The sequence below is a fragment of the Netta rufina genome, assembly GCF_964035555.1.
Source record: "Netta rufina genome assembly, chromosome: 1".
Taxonomy (NCBI): domain Eukaryota; kingdom Metazoa; phylum Chordata; class Aves; order Anseriformes; family Anatidae; genus Netta; species Netta rufina.
This window is the reverse complement of record NC_140123.1, coordinates 57,550,779-57,566,654: the sequence shown is the minus strand read 5'-3', so window position 1 is coordinate 57,566,654 and position 15,876 is coordinate 57,550,779. Positions and strand designations below refer to the sequence as shown.

The window sequence follows — 15,876 nt, the reverse complement described above, 5'->3', positions numbered from 1 at the left end:
TGATGAAACTGAAGCGAGGGTGGGAAGGGAAGGAAAGTTGGCAGTGTTGGGGCAGACTGGCAGAATCCAGCTGCATGGAGACGCAAAGTGAACAAAGAAAAAAAACTGGCTTTCATTCAGACAGTGACACAGCAGACCAACAGAAAGAGCAACTGATAAGACAAAGGGGTTAAGCAGGAAAGCAAAATGAAAGAGAGATCATTTCACAGATTATGCCCAGTGATGAATGCTCTAAGGTGAAATCTAAAGGACTTAAAAACCTCCATGCTACCTCTGAGCATCACTTTTGGAAACAAATTCTGTCTTTGGACATCCCCACGTAACTCCAAGTTTCAAAGCATGTCATTTACATTCAGAATATAAGCAATTATTGTTATAATTATGGATCATAAGAATTTACTGTACTATTTTCCATGACATATTATGAGGGCTTAGATATAGGAATAGATATTATTTTTTAGCTTAATTTTATAACCTCAGAACAGAAAAAACATATCAGGTCCAGCTTGAGTGATTGTGCTGAAAAAATTCTTTTTCCCATTGTTTAAAATCCCTCCTATTTGAATTCCAGACACAAAACAATGCATGACAATTGCAGATGAATAATTTATTTTTTTACATACAAATTCATTAGAATACTTACAGAGTTTAAGTCATAAAAAACACATACACAGTCTATCTTTAAGACTTTTTTTCTTTAAGGCTTTTTCTTTGTTTTTCCTCTCTTATTCCGTGGTTTCTGTTTTCTGCCCTCAAACACAGATTTGGCAGTCACCATGATCGGGTTTCCCAGTTCTTCATCCTCACCACTTGAGCTACTGTACCCCTTTTTCTCTTTATGGTCTGTTGTCTCTACTTCAGAGGTAATTTTCCTCCTTTTGCTCTCATCTAAATCTCTGCTTTCCAATTCCTCTGCTGAGGAGTCACTAGAAGTTTCTGAGAGATGCAAATTCCCAACAAAACCGCCTACATATAAAAGTTCCTTTCTAAAATCTGAACGCTTCCTTCTCTTTCCACTTTGGATTTCTGTTGCCATGGCTTGATGATTTGAGCAGCCTGAAGTACTTCCCCCTTTCCTTTTCTCATGCTGTTTAAGTTCTTTCTCCATAACAGCAGTAGCTTCCCGAATTTCATCAGCTTCTTCTTCTTTTTCCTTTCTCTTCAGACAAGTCACAGCTCTGCGTAGTCTCTGACTTTTAATAGCTTGTTTTTCACGCTGTGCTTGTCTGAAGAATGAATCAATCCGAAGCTGAGTCTAACAAAAATAAAGCAGTGAAGCAGCTTTGGATGTTTTGTGACAGGAATTCAGTTGTTATCTAAGATATACTATAAAGCATCATAAATTAAAGCAGGACAAATGACTAATGAAATCAGTAATGCATGTGGGTAAGATGTATTATTATAGTAATACTTGTACTTTTATAATAAATTATGCAATAAGAACCTTCATAGGAACTATGGGCAAACTCCAGTGAAATTTTTATTAACATTGTGTATGTGATTACGGTTAGATACACATTGCTATTTTCAACCCTAATGCAGAGAATCTTTGCAGTGTTAAGTACATCCTTGCAAACACATCCTTAAATGCAAGCTGTTAAAACAACACAACATTTACTAACAAATGCTGCTAACACTTCACATCTGCATATGTCAGTACAACAAAATGCTGCCATTGGACTTGAACTCATTCTGACACATGCTGCTACAGTAGAGAGATTGAGAGTAGAACTAGAAGCAGTTGCACACAATGGATCTGGTTTCTCAGCTACAGCCAGGCTTGCTGTATAGACTATACCAGTCCTCTACCAGTCCCTAAAGTCAGCTAAGGAGACAGACACTTCCAAAGGTTGTTCCAGTCAACCTAAAAGTGTATGGATCTAATGACAGTGTTGTGGTACCTTTCAAGCCTCTGACTAGAGACAGCCTAGGGGACTTGTGTAGGCTACATCTTGTTGGTAGCAAAAGGAGGAAAGAATCCTAGCTTAGTTAATCGGTTCTGCAAATAACTTTTAGAGTTGCACAGTACGCACCACTTTTAAGTTGTATGAAAGCTGACAGTACATTTATCTGTAAAGTTGAGTAATATTATAACTGGGCTCTTGGTCAATGGTTTAGTCTGTATTTCTCCTTAAAGGATTGGTATGGTACCCAATGGTCCATTTCACTTTACCAAAGTCTTAGGGGCATTTTTATAAATCATTTTAAGAGACAACACACAGTCTTTTAAAAGCACAAAAGGTACTTGAGGTACTTGTAGTTCCAGCTATATCTGGAGCAAACAGCAAACAGCAACTTGGACTTGAAGAAGCTGCTTGATAGATTACCGATTTGTAAACCAACTACTACAATTACAACCTCTGAAATTACATAGAGTGCCTCACAGTACACCCAAATCATAAAGAAACAAAGTCTAGAGACCTGTTTACTGGTTTATATATATATAATCTATATTTATATATATTTACAAAAAGATAAAAATACGGTCAAATTCCAGCTTCCAAGAAATGTATTTTATAGATTAAAGCCTCACTGTTTATTTTAAAATGCATCTCTTACAATTTTCCAACTAGGCTTAAGCTATACAGAGTTCTATACTTTACCTGCTGCAAGTTCAGCTGTTTCATCACAGGCAAAAGGACTTCATCTATCTTTGTCCTAGTCCAGCCAAAGTGATCTTTGCAGAACGTGCAGAAAGTTAAGGAACATTAAAAATGGTTATTGCTGCTATTTTGTAAACACAAAATAAAAATTCCTCGATTAACCCATCTCTGGAGGAAGGCTACTCTATGTCAACATTTTTACTACTACAAAAGCAAAGAAAATGCCTGAAGTTATTAAGCCCAACTTATGTGGATGATTCTAATATTATGCGATGTGTGTTCATCATGCCATTACATCTCTGTTTGTTACAGTGTTTATTAGCACTACCAAAAGTGTGCCTCCAGGAAGAAAAAGCTCATTTTGACTATGCAGTACTGCCATAAAATACAATACCTGTAAATAAACTACTTGTACATTTGCACACCCTGAAATTTTCATTTACTGTTTAAAACATTATTAGTTCTGCACGCACTGCCATCTACTTTTCAACAATTCACTGCAGCTCAAGCCGCGACCGGTGCAAGAAATAGACATTACTGCAAGGAATGCAATAAATAACTAGGTTTTGAAACTCACGTGTGAAAGACGGAACAGTTACAGAAGTGTAATGTCACAACAAGCTGCTCAGCCCAGCTATGAGACCAGATTCAAAGTGAAGCAGGAGGGCAGTGAAGCCTCAAATGCCATACATGAATAGCTACATTCTTTTCAATTCCAAAGCTGGTATCAGTGTAGGAGAGCACACTCAGCTGGGGCAAGGAGGCCCATCACACCAATGAGATGTTAAGAATTTGGCACACTGCTAACGAGTCACTACCTATCCCTATGAACTTTAATCTGGATACTTTTAGCTAACAATTCTTGTCTTATAGCAAAAGGATATTCTCTGATCTGCTCTACATCAGGCTTCCCCCAGGTGAATGAACCCCTTCTTTCATCCACCACAGGCTTCAGGTATGCTTCTGCCACTGCTGGATTCGGGAAACCTGAAGAAAGCTGCAGATCCCGCAACTTCTTCTTGACTTTGGTATCATGTGGATTAGATCTCATTTTTTTATTTTTCTGAGCCTCCTGCCACCATTCACTGAAAAACAGAGGAAAACATTCATTTGTCCCCATAAAATGTAACTTGGAATGTCAAGAGCATCCACGTTAACTTAAATGGCTTTAATCAGACTCCCTACTTCAGTTACTACATGACATGAGGTAAGTAATTTTCAAATAAAAATGGCCAAAGGGACATATATCTGAAAGCAGAAAGGACAAAACATATACAGCCAATAGAGACACTGCCAGCCAGTGTAGCAAACATCACCTGGATTCCCCCTAAGCAGCTAAACAGAAGGGCCTAAATTCAGCCTTATTTTGGAAGGACATACCACATGTTACAATCGTTTTTGGATTTTTTTGGGAAAAAAAAAAATAAAAAGGACTTCTAATCATCTTCATGATTGCCAATACAGTTGGCTTGTCAGTCTTCAAACCTTGTTCTTCCCCACAGCCTACCTGTCTGTCTCTTTCCAGGTCATCCATTCCTCACTCATCAAGTCTCTTTTCTCTATGAGCAAGCTACAGCACCTTCTCACATACTCAGGGAGAAACAACCTCCACTCCACTAGGGATCCAGCTCTGCAATGAACTCAGAGGCAGTTGCGCAGTACTAAAGCTGTTCTATTATCTTCATTAGTCTCGTGGTAACTGCTGTATCAATATATTTTATTTACCTGCCATTTCAAATACCGATACAAGGAGTCACATATTTTATAGTTAACTTAGCATCCTTAATGATGCTCATATGTTTTGCTGAATGCTTAAGCAGCAGAAAAGTGTATTTACTAACATTAATTTTCTAGAAAGACATGAAAAAAATAAAACAAAGCATACGCGAATTTTAGGAGAGGTTCCAATCCACGCCCAGGAAATTCATTTAAGATCTCCATCGCTGTTACAAAGCCAACATTTGGGATGCCCTCAGTGTAGTCACTTCCAAGCAAGTACGCCAAATTAATTAACTTGTTTCGATCCAACCCTGTGAAAGACAGTAAACCAAATATAACTAGTGCATGCTGCATCCATTCTCTTCCAGATTTTTTTTTTTAATTTGTAAGACAAACAACAAAAGAAATACAGATGCATTAACATCAGGATTTGCTAAATTATATTCTGGAGCAGTGTCAATATGCTACTGCGAGCTTAGGCACCATAGTTGTATTTGCATAGTTTAGCACATCTTGCCAAAATCAATGCATTACAGTGCAGAAATCCAGATTTCCCCTATGGAAAAGGGGAAGAGCTAAGAGAGCAAGAGCTAAGGGGTAATATTTTACATATATTTCTCCAGTTACTGTCCTGTTCTCATCTAGTGCTGACCTGAATTTAGCAACTCCTGAATCAGCAATAAAAACATTTAAATCCTCAGTTTTGAATTCTAGTCTACAATATTAACACCTCTGCTTCTTGAAAGTGCTCCCAAACTGGAAGTCATTTGCTCTGTGCTACTGCAGTTACTCCAATAGACCAAAAGAGCCTCAGAAACACCTAGAAAGAAGGAAGAACTCAGTTGACCTCTTCTTCTTGGTACATTATAAGATCTGAGGCAACCAGACTGATTCGCAGTGACTAGCTTCAGGAGTTTACATCAAAAATAAATATTGCTGTGGAGAAAAGAAGGAACATGTGTCTAAGCCCCCATCAGAATGCCAGTCAGGATACTCACTAAGTGTCAGGCAAGAACTGTTTAATGCATAGAAAAGGAATAATAGCAAAAGACTGCAGAGGAATGTGACATGAAGACAGATGATGACTATTTTTCAATAAATAACATCTCTGGTTTATTACATTAGTAGCAGCTAAATATCATGTGTGCTTCTGCAGAACTTCTTTCCAAGTAAACTACAGTGCCATACCTAAAATAAGTAGGGAAAGTTTCATTCAGTTTGCTGGGAAAATAAATCAAAAACATTTTTCACCACATAAAAAATGAGGAATTTTACATGCTGAAGGCATTAAAATATTATTTCAAAGACCATATCCCAAAAATGTCAAAGCTGAATTTAACTGAGTTCTGCTTAAACAAGACATAAAAAAAAAATGCAAAAGTTGGCTCATATTTTCCTCAATATACTTTGTGCAACACCGAAGCTTAACAGTTCAATATAATTAGCAGCAATTTGATCAGATAGGTAAAAGTACAATCAGAAGAAAAAACTGTCGATACTAACTAAAAAAAAAAAAAAAAACTTTTTACAGAGCATATAATTACACTGGAGCCTTTTTTAATCGTTACATGTCAGTATGCCCAAAATAAACTTCCCTTTGCAGAATATTACAAATCCAATGACATCAGAATACAATTTTCCCACACGAGAGAAGTCGTACTGACATTTACTCAGAACCTGGCACTGTAGTTCACGCCTCCAGCCTTGACTGATCATCACACTAACTCACTGTATTGAATGCAGGTGTACCAGGCAGCTGCAAATTCAGAGGGGTCAACTGAATTTGCATCATGAATTAAAAACAGCAACCCAATTGAATTTCTTTAGAGCCTTTCCAAAGAACAGGCATTTTATACATCTGTTATGTAGGAATTTCAACATTGGGAATTCAACTTCAAAAAGATACGTGGCAAAGCTGTCCTATCAAAGACTGTATCTAACAAATGAATTGCTGAGCCTTACCTAGCTGGTTCTGAAAATCAATGTACTGATAATATTCCACATATTTGTTTTGACTGAAGAAATTTTTATAAACATGTCGTGCACCAAATAACCAAACATCACTATCATCAGTGATTGTCCCAGAGGTCTGGTCAGTGAGGTCCAGTATTGCACACTGTGCCTCCGCTTCCATTGGAGCTTCGATGTATGGAATGCCAAACAGACGGAGGAGCTCCTGTAAGGAGGCAAAGCAGTTAATATTTCATCTGAAAAATGAAATTTTAATGTTTTTCTACATGACTCAAAGCTGCTAGATTCACACTTGGGAGGTATTTAATATTTCACAGCAAATCTTAATTTCAACAAAAGAGCACTATGTACGGTTAAGTTGAAGCAGAAATCCCACTTACTCATCTCAGGAAGATAGTGCACCACTTGATCACACTATTGCTGCAGAGTTTGAGAATCTCCTGTATTAATTACACAAACAAGCTCAAGTGTTGTACTTTCCACAACCACTACTTTGCCATGGAGAAAAGTCCACGCATTAGCAGTTACGTGGACTCCAAGAAGAAAGATGGAGGTAAAAATAAAATAAAATAAAATTAGTCATCACCTTAGCTCAGAAAATAGCTGGAAGGCCTATGAGAAATACGTCTATCTGCTAACTAACAGCAGGCAGACTAGTCATCCTCTGGAGGGTGGTTTGATACACATGTATTTTGATACATTTTACACAATCTGCTTTTATGGAATACATTGTTTAACCTCAGTTAAATATCTCATACAAAGGATGTAGTAGACTAGTAGACTAATACTAGTCAACTATATTACAGCTGCATTAGCTTACACTGTATTTCAAGTAGTTCTTCCATTAGACTGGATTGTCTTTTCTATGTTAATATTCTAACAGAGGTTACAAGTTTATGCAGGTATTACTGGTGAGATTCCTTAAAAAGATCAATCTGGCACAACCTTAAGCTGATATTTAAAAATATATTGATTTACTCATAACTTTAATATTATTTTATGGTGTTATAGTATTTATTTAAAATTGTTGGAATTGAAGTTTAATCTCCGCATTTTCAATATTTAAAATCAAGCAGACAGAAGAAAACAAGCTTCTAAGAGGAAGAAAAGGTGACCCATAACTAAAGAAACAACACACAGCTTTTAAGAAAATATTCAACTGCGAATCTTTTTGATGCATCATATCAAAATGATTCAATAAATACTACCTGGCTTTCCAAGAACATCTGTCCTGTTACAGAAGAAGCAACACGCTCCTGCTGCTGTTTTTGAGCCTGAAGCACATCCTGCTCAACAGAAAGGTCATCTTCTAATTCTTCTAGTTCTTCCTGAAAAACAAAACAAGATTTTGGTCATTTCAACAATTTAGTACTTTACTACGTACTTTGCCTAAGGACACCTAAGCCCACAGTTATCATTATTTTAATAACATATGCTCCATTAATTCATACTAGGAAGTTGTCAGTTTCTCTAATGCAGTAAGTTACAAGACCATAGATAAGGCTTCTTATCAGAGTGCCTGAAACCTTAGAGTTTCCCTCCGATTTCAGAGAGATTATGGTTAACTGTAATCTTTAAGGAAAAATCAGCCCCCATAAAATTAAAATGAATATATGAAAGCAATGAAACAGCGAAGAGTTGCCCAATGGTTTTCCTTAAAAAGTATTTGGGTACAGAGCAATTCATTGCCAGCTCGAAACAAATAACAAGGAGTTACCAAACTGATGTCTTGCCACTCATCTGCTGCATCTTTACCATCATTTTCTTGTTCAGCATTCTGACTGTTTGTCAGCTGCACTCCATCAGACTCCTGCAAGTCCTGTGTGACAACATCTTGTCTGTCCTCCATTTCTGAAAGTGCTGGTTTTTCACCCAGTCTCTCATCATATTTAGTAGGTGAATCACCCTCATTACTGATTTCAGCATCCACTTCAATAAAACTTCCTATAAAAGGAAAATAAACTCCTTGGTTTTGTTTTGCTAAATGCAATAAACAGAAATAAGGATTGCAAAACTATGGAAACCAAATAGTTGACCATTCCGTATACCAGTTCATTACGTTCAAGGTACAGAACAGCATGCTGTCCTCCTTCTCCATATTGTATACTCAGGTTTCAACAAAACAGCATAAGACCAAGGGAAAAATATAGCTCAGATTTTTTTTCTCCAATCCATATGTATGCAGGAATGGATGTGTTTTAAACCATTTGTTAAAAGAGAAGGTTAAATTGACTTCAAATAAAACAAGGTCATATTTTCTTATCTTTGTATATGATTAAAAAACACATACCATCAGAATCGCTGTCTTCAGACTGTGATATCCCTTCTCTTTCCTCCTTAGGACCTTCTGCTGCTGGAAAAAAATGAATTTCCTTTTGTACCTCAGATACATTCTCTCCTGTTTGTAAAATTACTTCCTCTATATTTTTAGAAGTTTTCAAGTTTTCCTCAGTTTCAGAAAGGTCTGCTGTTTCATTGTGAATCAAAGACCCTATACTATTTTCTGCAGGGGAATAGCTTGGCTTCTGAATGCACAAGTTTGTATCCTTGTTTTCCAAAGAATTTAAGTCCATTTTTGAATCATTTTCTTCTTTGTCTTCTTTTTCTTTTCTAGCATCATCAACACAAGAATAATTTTCAGCTGTGGATATACTGGTGCCCTTGTGTGTAATTTGATTTTTTTCCAACTCCTGACTCTTTTGTCCAAATTCAGCATCTTGCATAATCACTTGGGTTGATGAATGAATTGCAGACGTAGGTGTTTCTTTATCCTCCCGTACTTCAGGGACCTGATCTTCCTCATCGGAGCTACTAAGCAGAAAATCCTTCACTTCTGACCTTTCTGTCAGCGCTCTATCAGTTCTAACAGTAACAACTTCCTCCTCTTCATCATCATCATCATTCAAAGCTCGCTGAATTGCCCGTAATGTTCTTGGAGACACACTGCTTTCCTCTGTTATAGATGGGACAACATTCAAGCATCCTTCATCTTTGTACCCCAGTTCTTCTTCTGAGCTGCTTTCTGCCATAGCTGCCTGGATAGCAAGCAAAGTCCGGGGAGAGGGTGGTGCTGTTACTACATTTTTATCTTTCTCTGTCTGCAACTTGTCAGATGCAACTACTTCTGCATTTGCAGGAGATTCATTAATTTTATTCAACTTTGTAAATTCAGGCTTTTTTGATGAGGGTCCTGCAGTAGTTTCCAAGTCTCTACTAGTAGCTTCTTTTGCTTGTATACCTGAAAAGAAACATTTTCATAAAAGACTGCATTCCATCTTACATAAGGAAAAAGTTCATTTGAAAGTTAATAAACCATAAGGAAAAAGTTAATTTGAAAGTTAATAAACTAATTTTCTACATTTGCTGATCACAATTATCACAATTCAAATCACAGTTATAGCTAACAGTACTGCAAATTTCATACATACACATGTAAACAATATTCAGCATTTTTCTTAAAATTAACGGCTGCAGACTGCACACAGGAAATAAGAGATTTTATAAAATGAAGACCTGACATACCTTTTATTAAGATATAGTGAGAAGTGTCTTCAGAAATTACCCTTCTAGATTCCACTTCTTTCACAAAACCACCTTCATTTTCATACTGTTCTTGGATTTGACCAGAGTGCTGTTGATTCAATTCTTTTTCTACAATTTCTATGCACCGATTGAGGTTGCTTTTCTTAAGCAAACCCCTAAGCTGGTACTGGGAAAAGTCACTGGACTCCTTAAAAATAATAATAATAATCCAAGTAAATTTAAATATAATGCCACCAGCTGTATCTTTATGCAAGCGCACTTACCATGCTCAGGAGAGCCTTTTAACAGAAATATTTTCCTATTTGCTTTATGCAGATAACATTTGTCTTTTGTCGACTGCTGCACTCTCAAGTAACAGTGCTATTAGCATCATAACACACATTAGAAGTCTAAAAGGTAAATAGTTTTGAATACTGGCTAAACACAGTAAGACCTAAGTGGTGTGACCAACAAATGTTAGCTGGCTAATGGGCCTGGTCCCCATCTTAAAAGCAACACAATTTTCACAGAATCCATACGTGGTTGATTTTAAGATGTTGCCCACCACTAGATGCTCCTTAGCGTACACTTAGGCACAAGCTATCATTTCATCTGACAGATACTGGACTTTAAAAAAATTTAACTGTGCTCTGAATAGCTGATCTAGAAATAAGCACTGTAGGGTTCTCTGTTTCTGAACGGCTTTAGTATCACATCTGTCTGAGTTACAGCTATGAAGGTCTTTTCCCAGCTGCCAGCTTCCCTAACAACCTGAGGGTTTGGAATTCAAACTGTGTTCATTCTGCTTGATTTATCCACATTAGTAATTTGTTCTTGCACTTGGAACGTTGGGAGTAATGCTGCTGAGGCATGAGGCACAGCATGATTTATTCATTCTTGCCAAACTGAATTAGCTCTGCCAATTTTAGTAGAAATCAAGAGATAGGACACTGAATGCACACATGGGAAGGATGTGTTAGGAGTTATTACCTCGTTGTTTTTCTTTCCCCCTCAACATAACATCTCTCATTAAATAGGCTTGGGAATAAAGCTCTGCAGTTGTGATACCCTTATGCAGTCTTCATCTGCATTAATGGCAATAGCTCCATTCTAATGACTTAAAACTATTCTAAAAATACTCTAAAAAGTATTACCTCCGGCATTGCTTCAAACAATGTTCTTTTTCGTTTTGTAAATTCTTTCATATCAGTCAAGATCTCATGTTTTATTTCTGGAGGCAGCTTGTTAAAATCTTCTGATTCAATATCTACAGAATGAGGGTTTTCAAATAATTCTTCCTATAAAAATGGAAAAAGAAACATATTTATTTTGAATTAACACCCATAAATAACAATGAAATATTTCCATTATTATTTCAAAATGAAAAAAAAAAAAAAACCACTATAAGACCTTTGCTGCTATTTCCTATACCGTGGGGAAAAAAAAAAAAAGTAAAGAAAAAACTAGAACACCAAATACTTACCTAATTATTGACATACACTCCATAGGTTACAACTTAAAAGCTTGGCTTTGTTCTTTTTATAAGAAGATATTTAGTATGAATCACATAAACAAGTATTACAGCCTCAGCAAGTCTGATTTTATCATTCCAAAGAGGTTTTCTTTTTTGCAAACTACTTCAAACATTAACCGTGTTCACAAAAGAATTTTTTATTTTTGTTTTCTATTTGGATGAAAGAAAAAATAATGTCACTGATGATTATGCATTCTGCTTAAATGATATATTTCTTTTCACCTCTTCCCCTGAGATCAATGCATCAGAAATGAATACAGAATTTATCTGTGAAAACTCAAAGACCAGTGTTTCAACATCAATTCATACCAGGAGAAGTATGCAAATTCTGCTAAGTATTCCGTCTTATTTCATTTGCACACATTTCATGAAATGTACACATTCCTTTTTTGTCATTACAAAAAAAAATTCTTCTTCACATACCCAGAAAACACATTAAAAATCCTATTCTGCTGTATTCTAGAGAAGCAAATTTCATTTGCATTTTCTGATTAGCAGGAAAACAAGGCATCCTTAAAATTAACTCGTGTGCTTTATCAGTAATGCTTTAATAAGACCTCCAAACCCAAACACTTTTTTTTTTTTTTTTTTTTTTTAAACAGAGCATGTAAATACAGGATAGCTGTCAATAACAAAGGAATTAGAATGCATTTACCTGCAATATCTTTTTTTGGCTCATTCTCACTTCCCATTCTTTTTCGTCTTCCTCCTCTGAGCTAAAAATCACAAAAGAAATGTAGATATTTCCCTAGGTAAATGAAATACCTATAAGAGGCCATTAGTCTTCCCTTCACTGATACATAGAAAAATTCACACACAACAGCAAACTATACACATGCAAACAAATATAAATATAAATAAAATGCAAAAAGATACAAACAGAAGGCAAGAAGGCAGACTTCTCTCAGTTAAAAAGCAAAAATTATGTTAGTCTGGATTTAAATAATTAACTGATTCTTATTTGGTCAGCATTTAAATTATATGAAAGTATATAAGGAATACACAAACTGTGCAAAGAGTAATCTAATGTATAAGTTTCCACTTAGACTTATTTAAGATGTCACAAATTTGACAAGTACATACAAAGTCTAATTTTGCTCAACACGTCTACACTACTAAATGAGGGGACACAGACCAGAACCCGGCTGCCACACACGAGCTACCCCAACTTGAACAGTTGGGTTCATTTAGTCACATAGAAGTAGTCACTGAAAGTGAGATAGCACTTTCAGCCCTAAACATGAATTCCGAGAAGAAAACTAATCTGTGGGCTGAAAGCTTGTTCTGTTAGTTATTTTCTAATAAATAATTAGAAGGCTTCTGAATCCAGAGTTAAAATCCTATTTGTCCAAAAAGAAACTGAAATAAAACATAAATATTCTTTATATATTATGGAATCACATGGGTCAAAGGTCTTTCAGCAACACTTCTATACTCTTATCTCAGTTTATTTTAACCGTTTTATCTATTTTTCTTAATTCTACCTACCTGTTCTTCTCTTCATTCTCTAAAGAAGGCAATACATATATATCATCAATTTCTTCTCTCCGAACTTGTGTTATACTGGGCAAAACTTCACTGCTTAGAGGAAAAAAAAAAAACAAAAAAAAAACAAGCAATTAATAGATACATAAAATTTACCAGCCACTTCTAAACAAGAGGAAAAAACGACTGGCAGAGGGAAACATAACCCCATTTTTAAAAGGGAAAAAAGGAATACCCATGGAACTACAGGTCAGCTGGTCTCTCCTCTGTGCCCAGCAAGATCATGGAGCAGATTCTCCCGCAAACTAAGCTAAGGCACATGGAAAGGTATAGAAATATACCTTGGAACTTTGTACCTTGGAAATACCTTTCTATACCTTGGAAAGGTATAGAAAGGGGGCTATAAGAAAGCTGGGGAGGGACTCTTTGTCAGGGAGTGTAGTGAAGGGACAAGGGGGAATGGCTTTAAACTAAAAGAGGGTAGATTTAGATTACATAGATGGAAGAAATTCCTTACTATGAAGGTGGCAAGGCACTGGCACAGGCTGCCCAGAGAAGCTGCGGATGCTCCATCCCTGGAGGTCAAGGCCAGGCTGGATGGGGCTTTGGGCAACCTGGTCTGGTGGGAAGTGTCCCTGCCCATGGCAAGAGGGTTGGAATTAGATGATCTTTAAGGCCCCTTCCAGCCCAAACCATTCTGGGAATTTTTATTCCTACCTTTTGCCTGTAAGAGCAGTTTTGATAGCTTGTCTCTTCAAAAACGTTTTCAAGAGTTTCTCTGTAGTTGTCCTGGAATCACGCACAGCCACATCCTTCCTGTATCTTCGCTTAGCCTGTGAACATGAAATTAACAGAATTTTGCTCAATGCCACAGACATACATCAAGCAAATTACTCTACAAATTTTGCACACTAAGCCTAAGAGCAACTCCTAACTCACTCTACACCAGTGGAGACCCAGCCTTCAGATCCTATAAATCCTTCTGGGTTGGTGTCCTCTGTGGGACTCAGGAGTCGTTTTCAGCTTCTGGGTGTAAATGCTTTTAAGGTCAGGTCCATTCTGAAGCAAGACGCAGGCTTTATGCCATGATCTACTTCTCTGCAATCTGGTTTCTACGCAAATCAAACCTGAATAAGTATCTATCAAAAGGGAACGAGCGGCAAGCTCCAAGAGATGACCAAAACTGGGACTGCAAAGAACATCTGCACAGCAGTGTAATTCAAGCCTTTCCATCCTCATGGCTCAGAAGCATAAGCAGAACTCAAGGGATTTGAACATTCTACTCATTAGCAACAGACACACATCCTACTTTGCATTGCAATGACCCAGCACAGGTACATACCAAGGTCTGTCTCTTCAGAAGCGGTGCTTCTCCATCAAAAACAAACACAGGCCGAATTCGGAAAAACAGTAACTTGCAGAGCCGATTAAACAGAGTGAGGAGGTGAGCATTTTGTATGGAATTACCATGACGATCTCTGGCTCCCTTTATTGCTTGGTTTAACCAAATACTAATATCTTAAAAAATGGTTAAGAAGAAATAATGTGCAATCCTACACATATATCAGATTAACAGTTTCTGTAAAGCCCACATATTGACTGAGTGGCTTTTGCTCGCTGTTCCAGGCTTGGCCTATTGAAGCCGTGGTTATCCAAATATTCGTGAACTTTGGAAAAAAATAAATTCTTGCCTCTGCCACCTGGACAAAGAGCAAAGTTGAAACTCCTCCACAGCAAGTAGTATCTCCTCAGTTATGTTTACAAATAAATGAAAGGTTACTTCATCTGCATGTTTCTAACATTTTTTCAGCATTTAATCAAGGGAAGCTTACACAAAAGGATTTTAATTTTGTTCATCTTCTAGTCCTAACTAGTGGCACATTTATTTATTAAAAAAACATCCTGCATTTGTGTAAAAGACTTGTTGAAAAGTCTTACTTTTAAAAAAATATAAACAAGCATAAAGGTCTTAGTATCCACATATTATAAAACATAAAAACTACTCATCAAAATATTGTCACAATTTAATATGAAAATTTTAAAAAGCTAAACACAATAGACCACGTAGAAGTAAGTGCCATAGTGCTCACAAATTTGGCTCCTTAGCCTTACTTTCAAAGGATACCAACAGCAAGAATTTTTCCTTCTAGTGTTTCTGGGTTTATAGGTCTTCCAGTGCATTCAAGCAGTTTCCAAAGTCCTTGAACTCCCATTGTTCTTTCTTAGCTACTTTAAGAGAGAAGAATCTATGAGGAATAAATAAAACTATAATCGAAAGGTTGTCTGAACCATTTACACTTTATTAATGAAAACCCAGACCACTATTACTGTAAATAGAAATAATAAAGAAACAAAAACAAAAATCCCACATCAAGAGCATCACGACTAAAGTGGGGCTTTATTAAAAATCATCTACTGAAGTAACCTGCCAGTCATATAATTGCAAGCTAAGGTCTCTGCTGAAATTATTTCACATTCAAATGTGAGATTTAAAATAACAGAAGTCTGATTAGTTGCGCTACAAAGTGAGAAACGTGGTAAAATGTATTCCCTTCGTAACAGGTCAAATTTTGGTCACAGAATCATAGAACCATTAAGGCTGGAAAAGCCCTCCAAGATCATTTGGTTCAGCCACCCCCCTACCACCAATGTCACCCACCAAACCATGTCCCCAAGCACCACGTCCAACCCCTCCCCTTGCACACCCCCAGGGACGGTGACTCCACCACCTCCCGGGGCAACCTGTCCCAGTGCCTGACTGCTCTTTCTGAGCAGGAATGCCTCAGAGTTCACGGTTGTAGAAAACCACTCGCATCTCAAGAACTGCTGAAGGCAGATGATCTTTCATATTCCTTTCAAGAGGTGTATCAGGGTTATAAAGAGAAGAAATAAATAAAGAAATAAAAATAAAACAAAGAGAAAGAAAACAAAACAACTAAGAGATAATGAGTATAAACTGAGTTATGTGAAATATCGCCCTTGCTGAACTAGGTTACGAAATCTGTTGGGCAAGGGGGGGGAGGGGGTTCTTTCTTGCCTTTG

At 36.9% G+C, this 15,876-nt stretch overlaps 1 protein-coding gene across 4 annotated transcripts; it reads right to left on the bottom strand.

Annotated features, from left to right (window-relative positions):
* Positions 1–601: 601 nt before the first annotated feature.
* On the bottom strand, positions 602–15,399 carry ERCC5 (ERCC excision repair 5, endonuclease). Of its 4 annotated transcripts, none has more exons than XM_084306558.1 (15): positions 14,960–15,399; positions 14,177–14,352; positions 13,552–13,667; positions 12,838–12,930; positions 12,005–12,065; positions 10,970–11,113; positions 9,816–10,023; positions 8,584–9,531; positions 8,011–8,237; positions 7,502–7,621; positions 6,285–6,498; positions 4,489–4,633; positions 3,488–3,688; positions 2,604–2,688; positions 602–1,255 (listed from the first exon to the last, which is right to left on the bottom strand). In XM_084306558.1, exons 1-15 carry the CDS (start codon positions 15,045–15,047, stop codon positions 698–700), a joined length of 3,384 nt encoding a protein of 1,127 aa, XP_084162684.1. In that variant the 5' UTR covers positions 15,048–15,399; the 3' UTR covers positions 602–697. The 4 variants fall into 4 exon arrangements, with proteins under 4 accessions (XP_084162684.1, XP_084162685.1, XP_084162686.1 ...); XM_084306559.1 differs by having other exon boundaries at positions 12,838–12,927; XM_084306560.1 differs by lacking the exons at positions 14,177–14,352; positions 14,960–15,399 and having other exon boundaries at positions 12,005–12,097; positions 13,552–13,574.
* Positions 15,400–15,876: the final 477 nt, after the last annotated feature.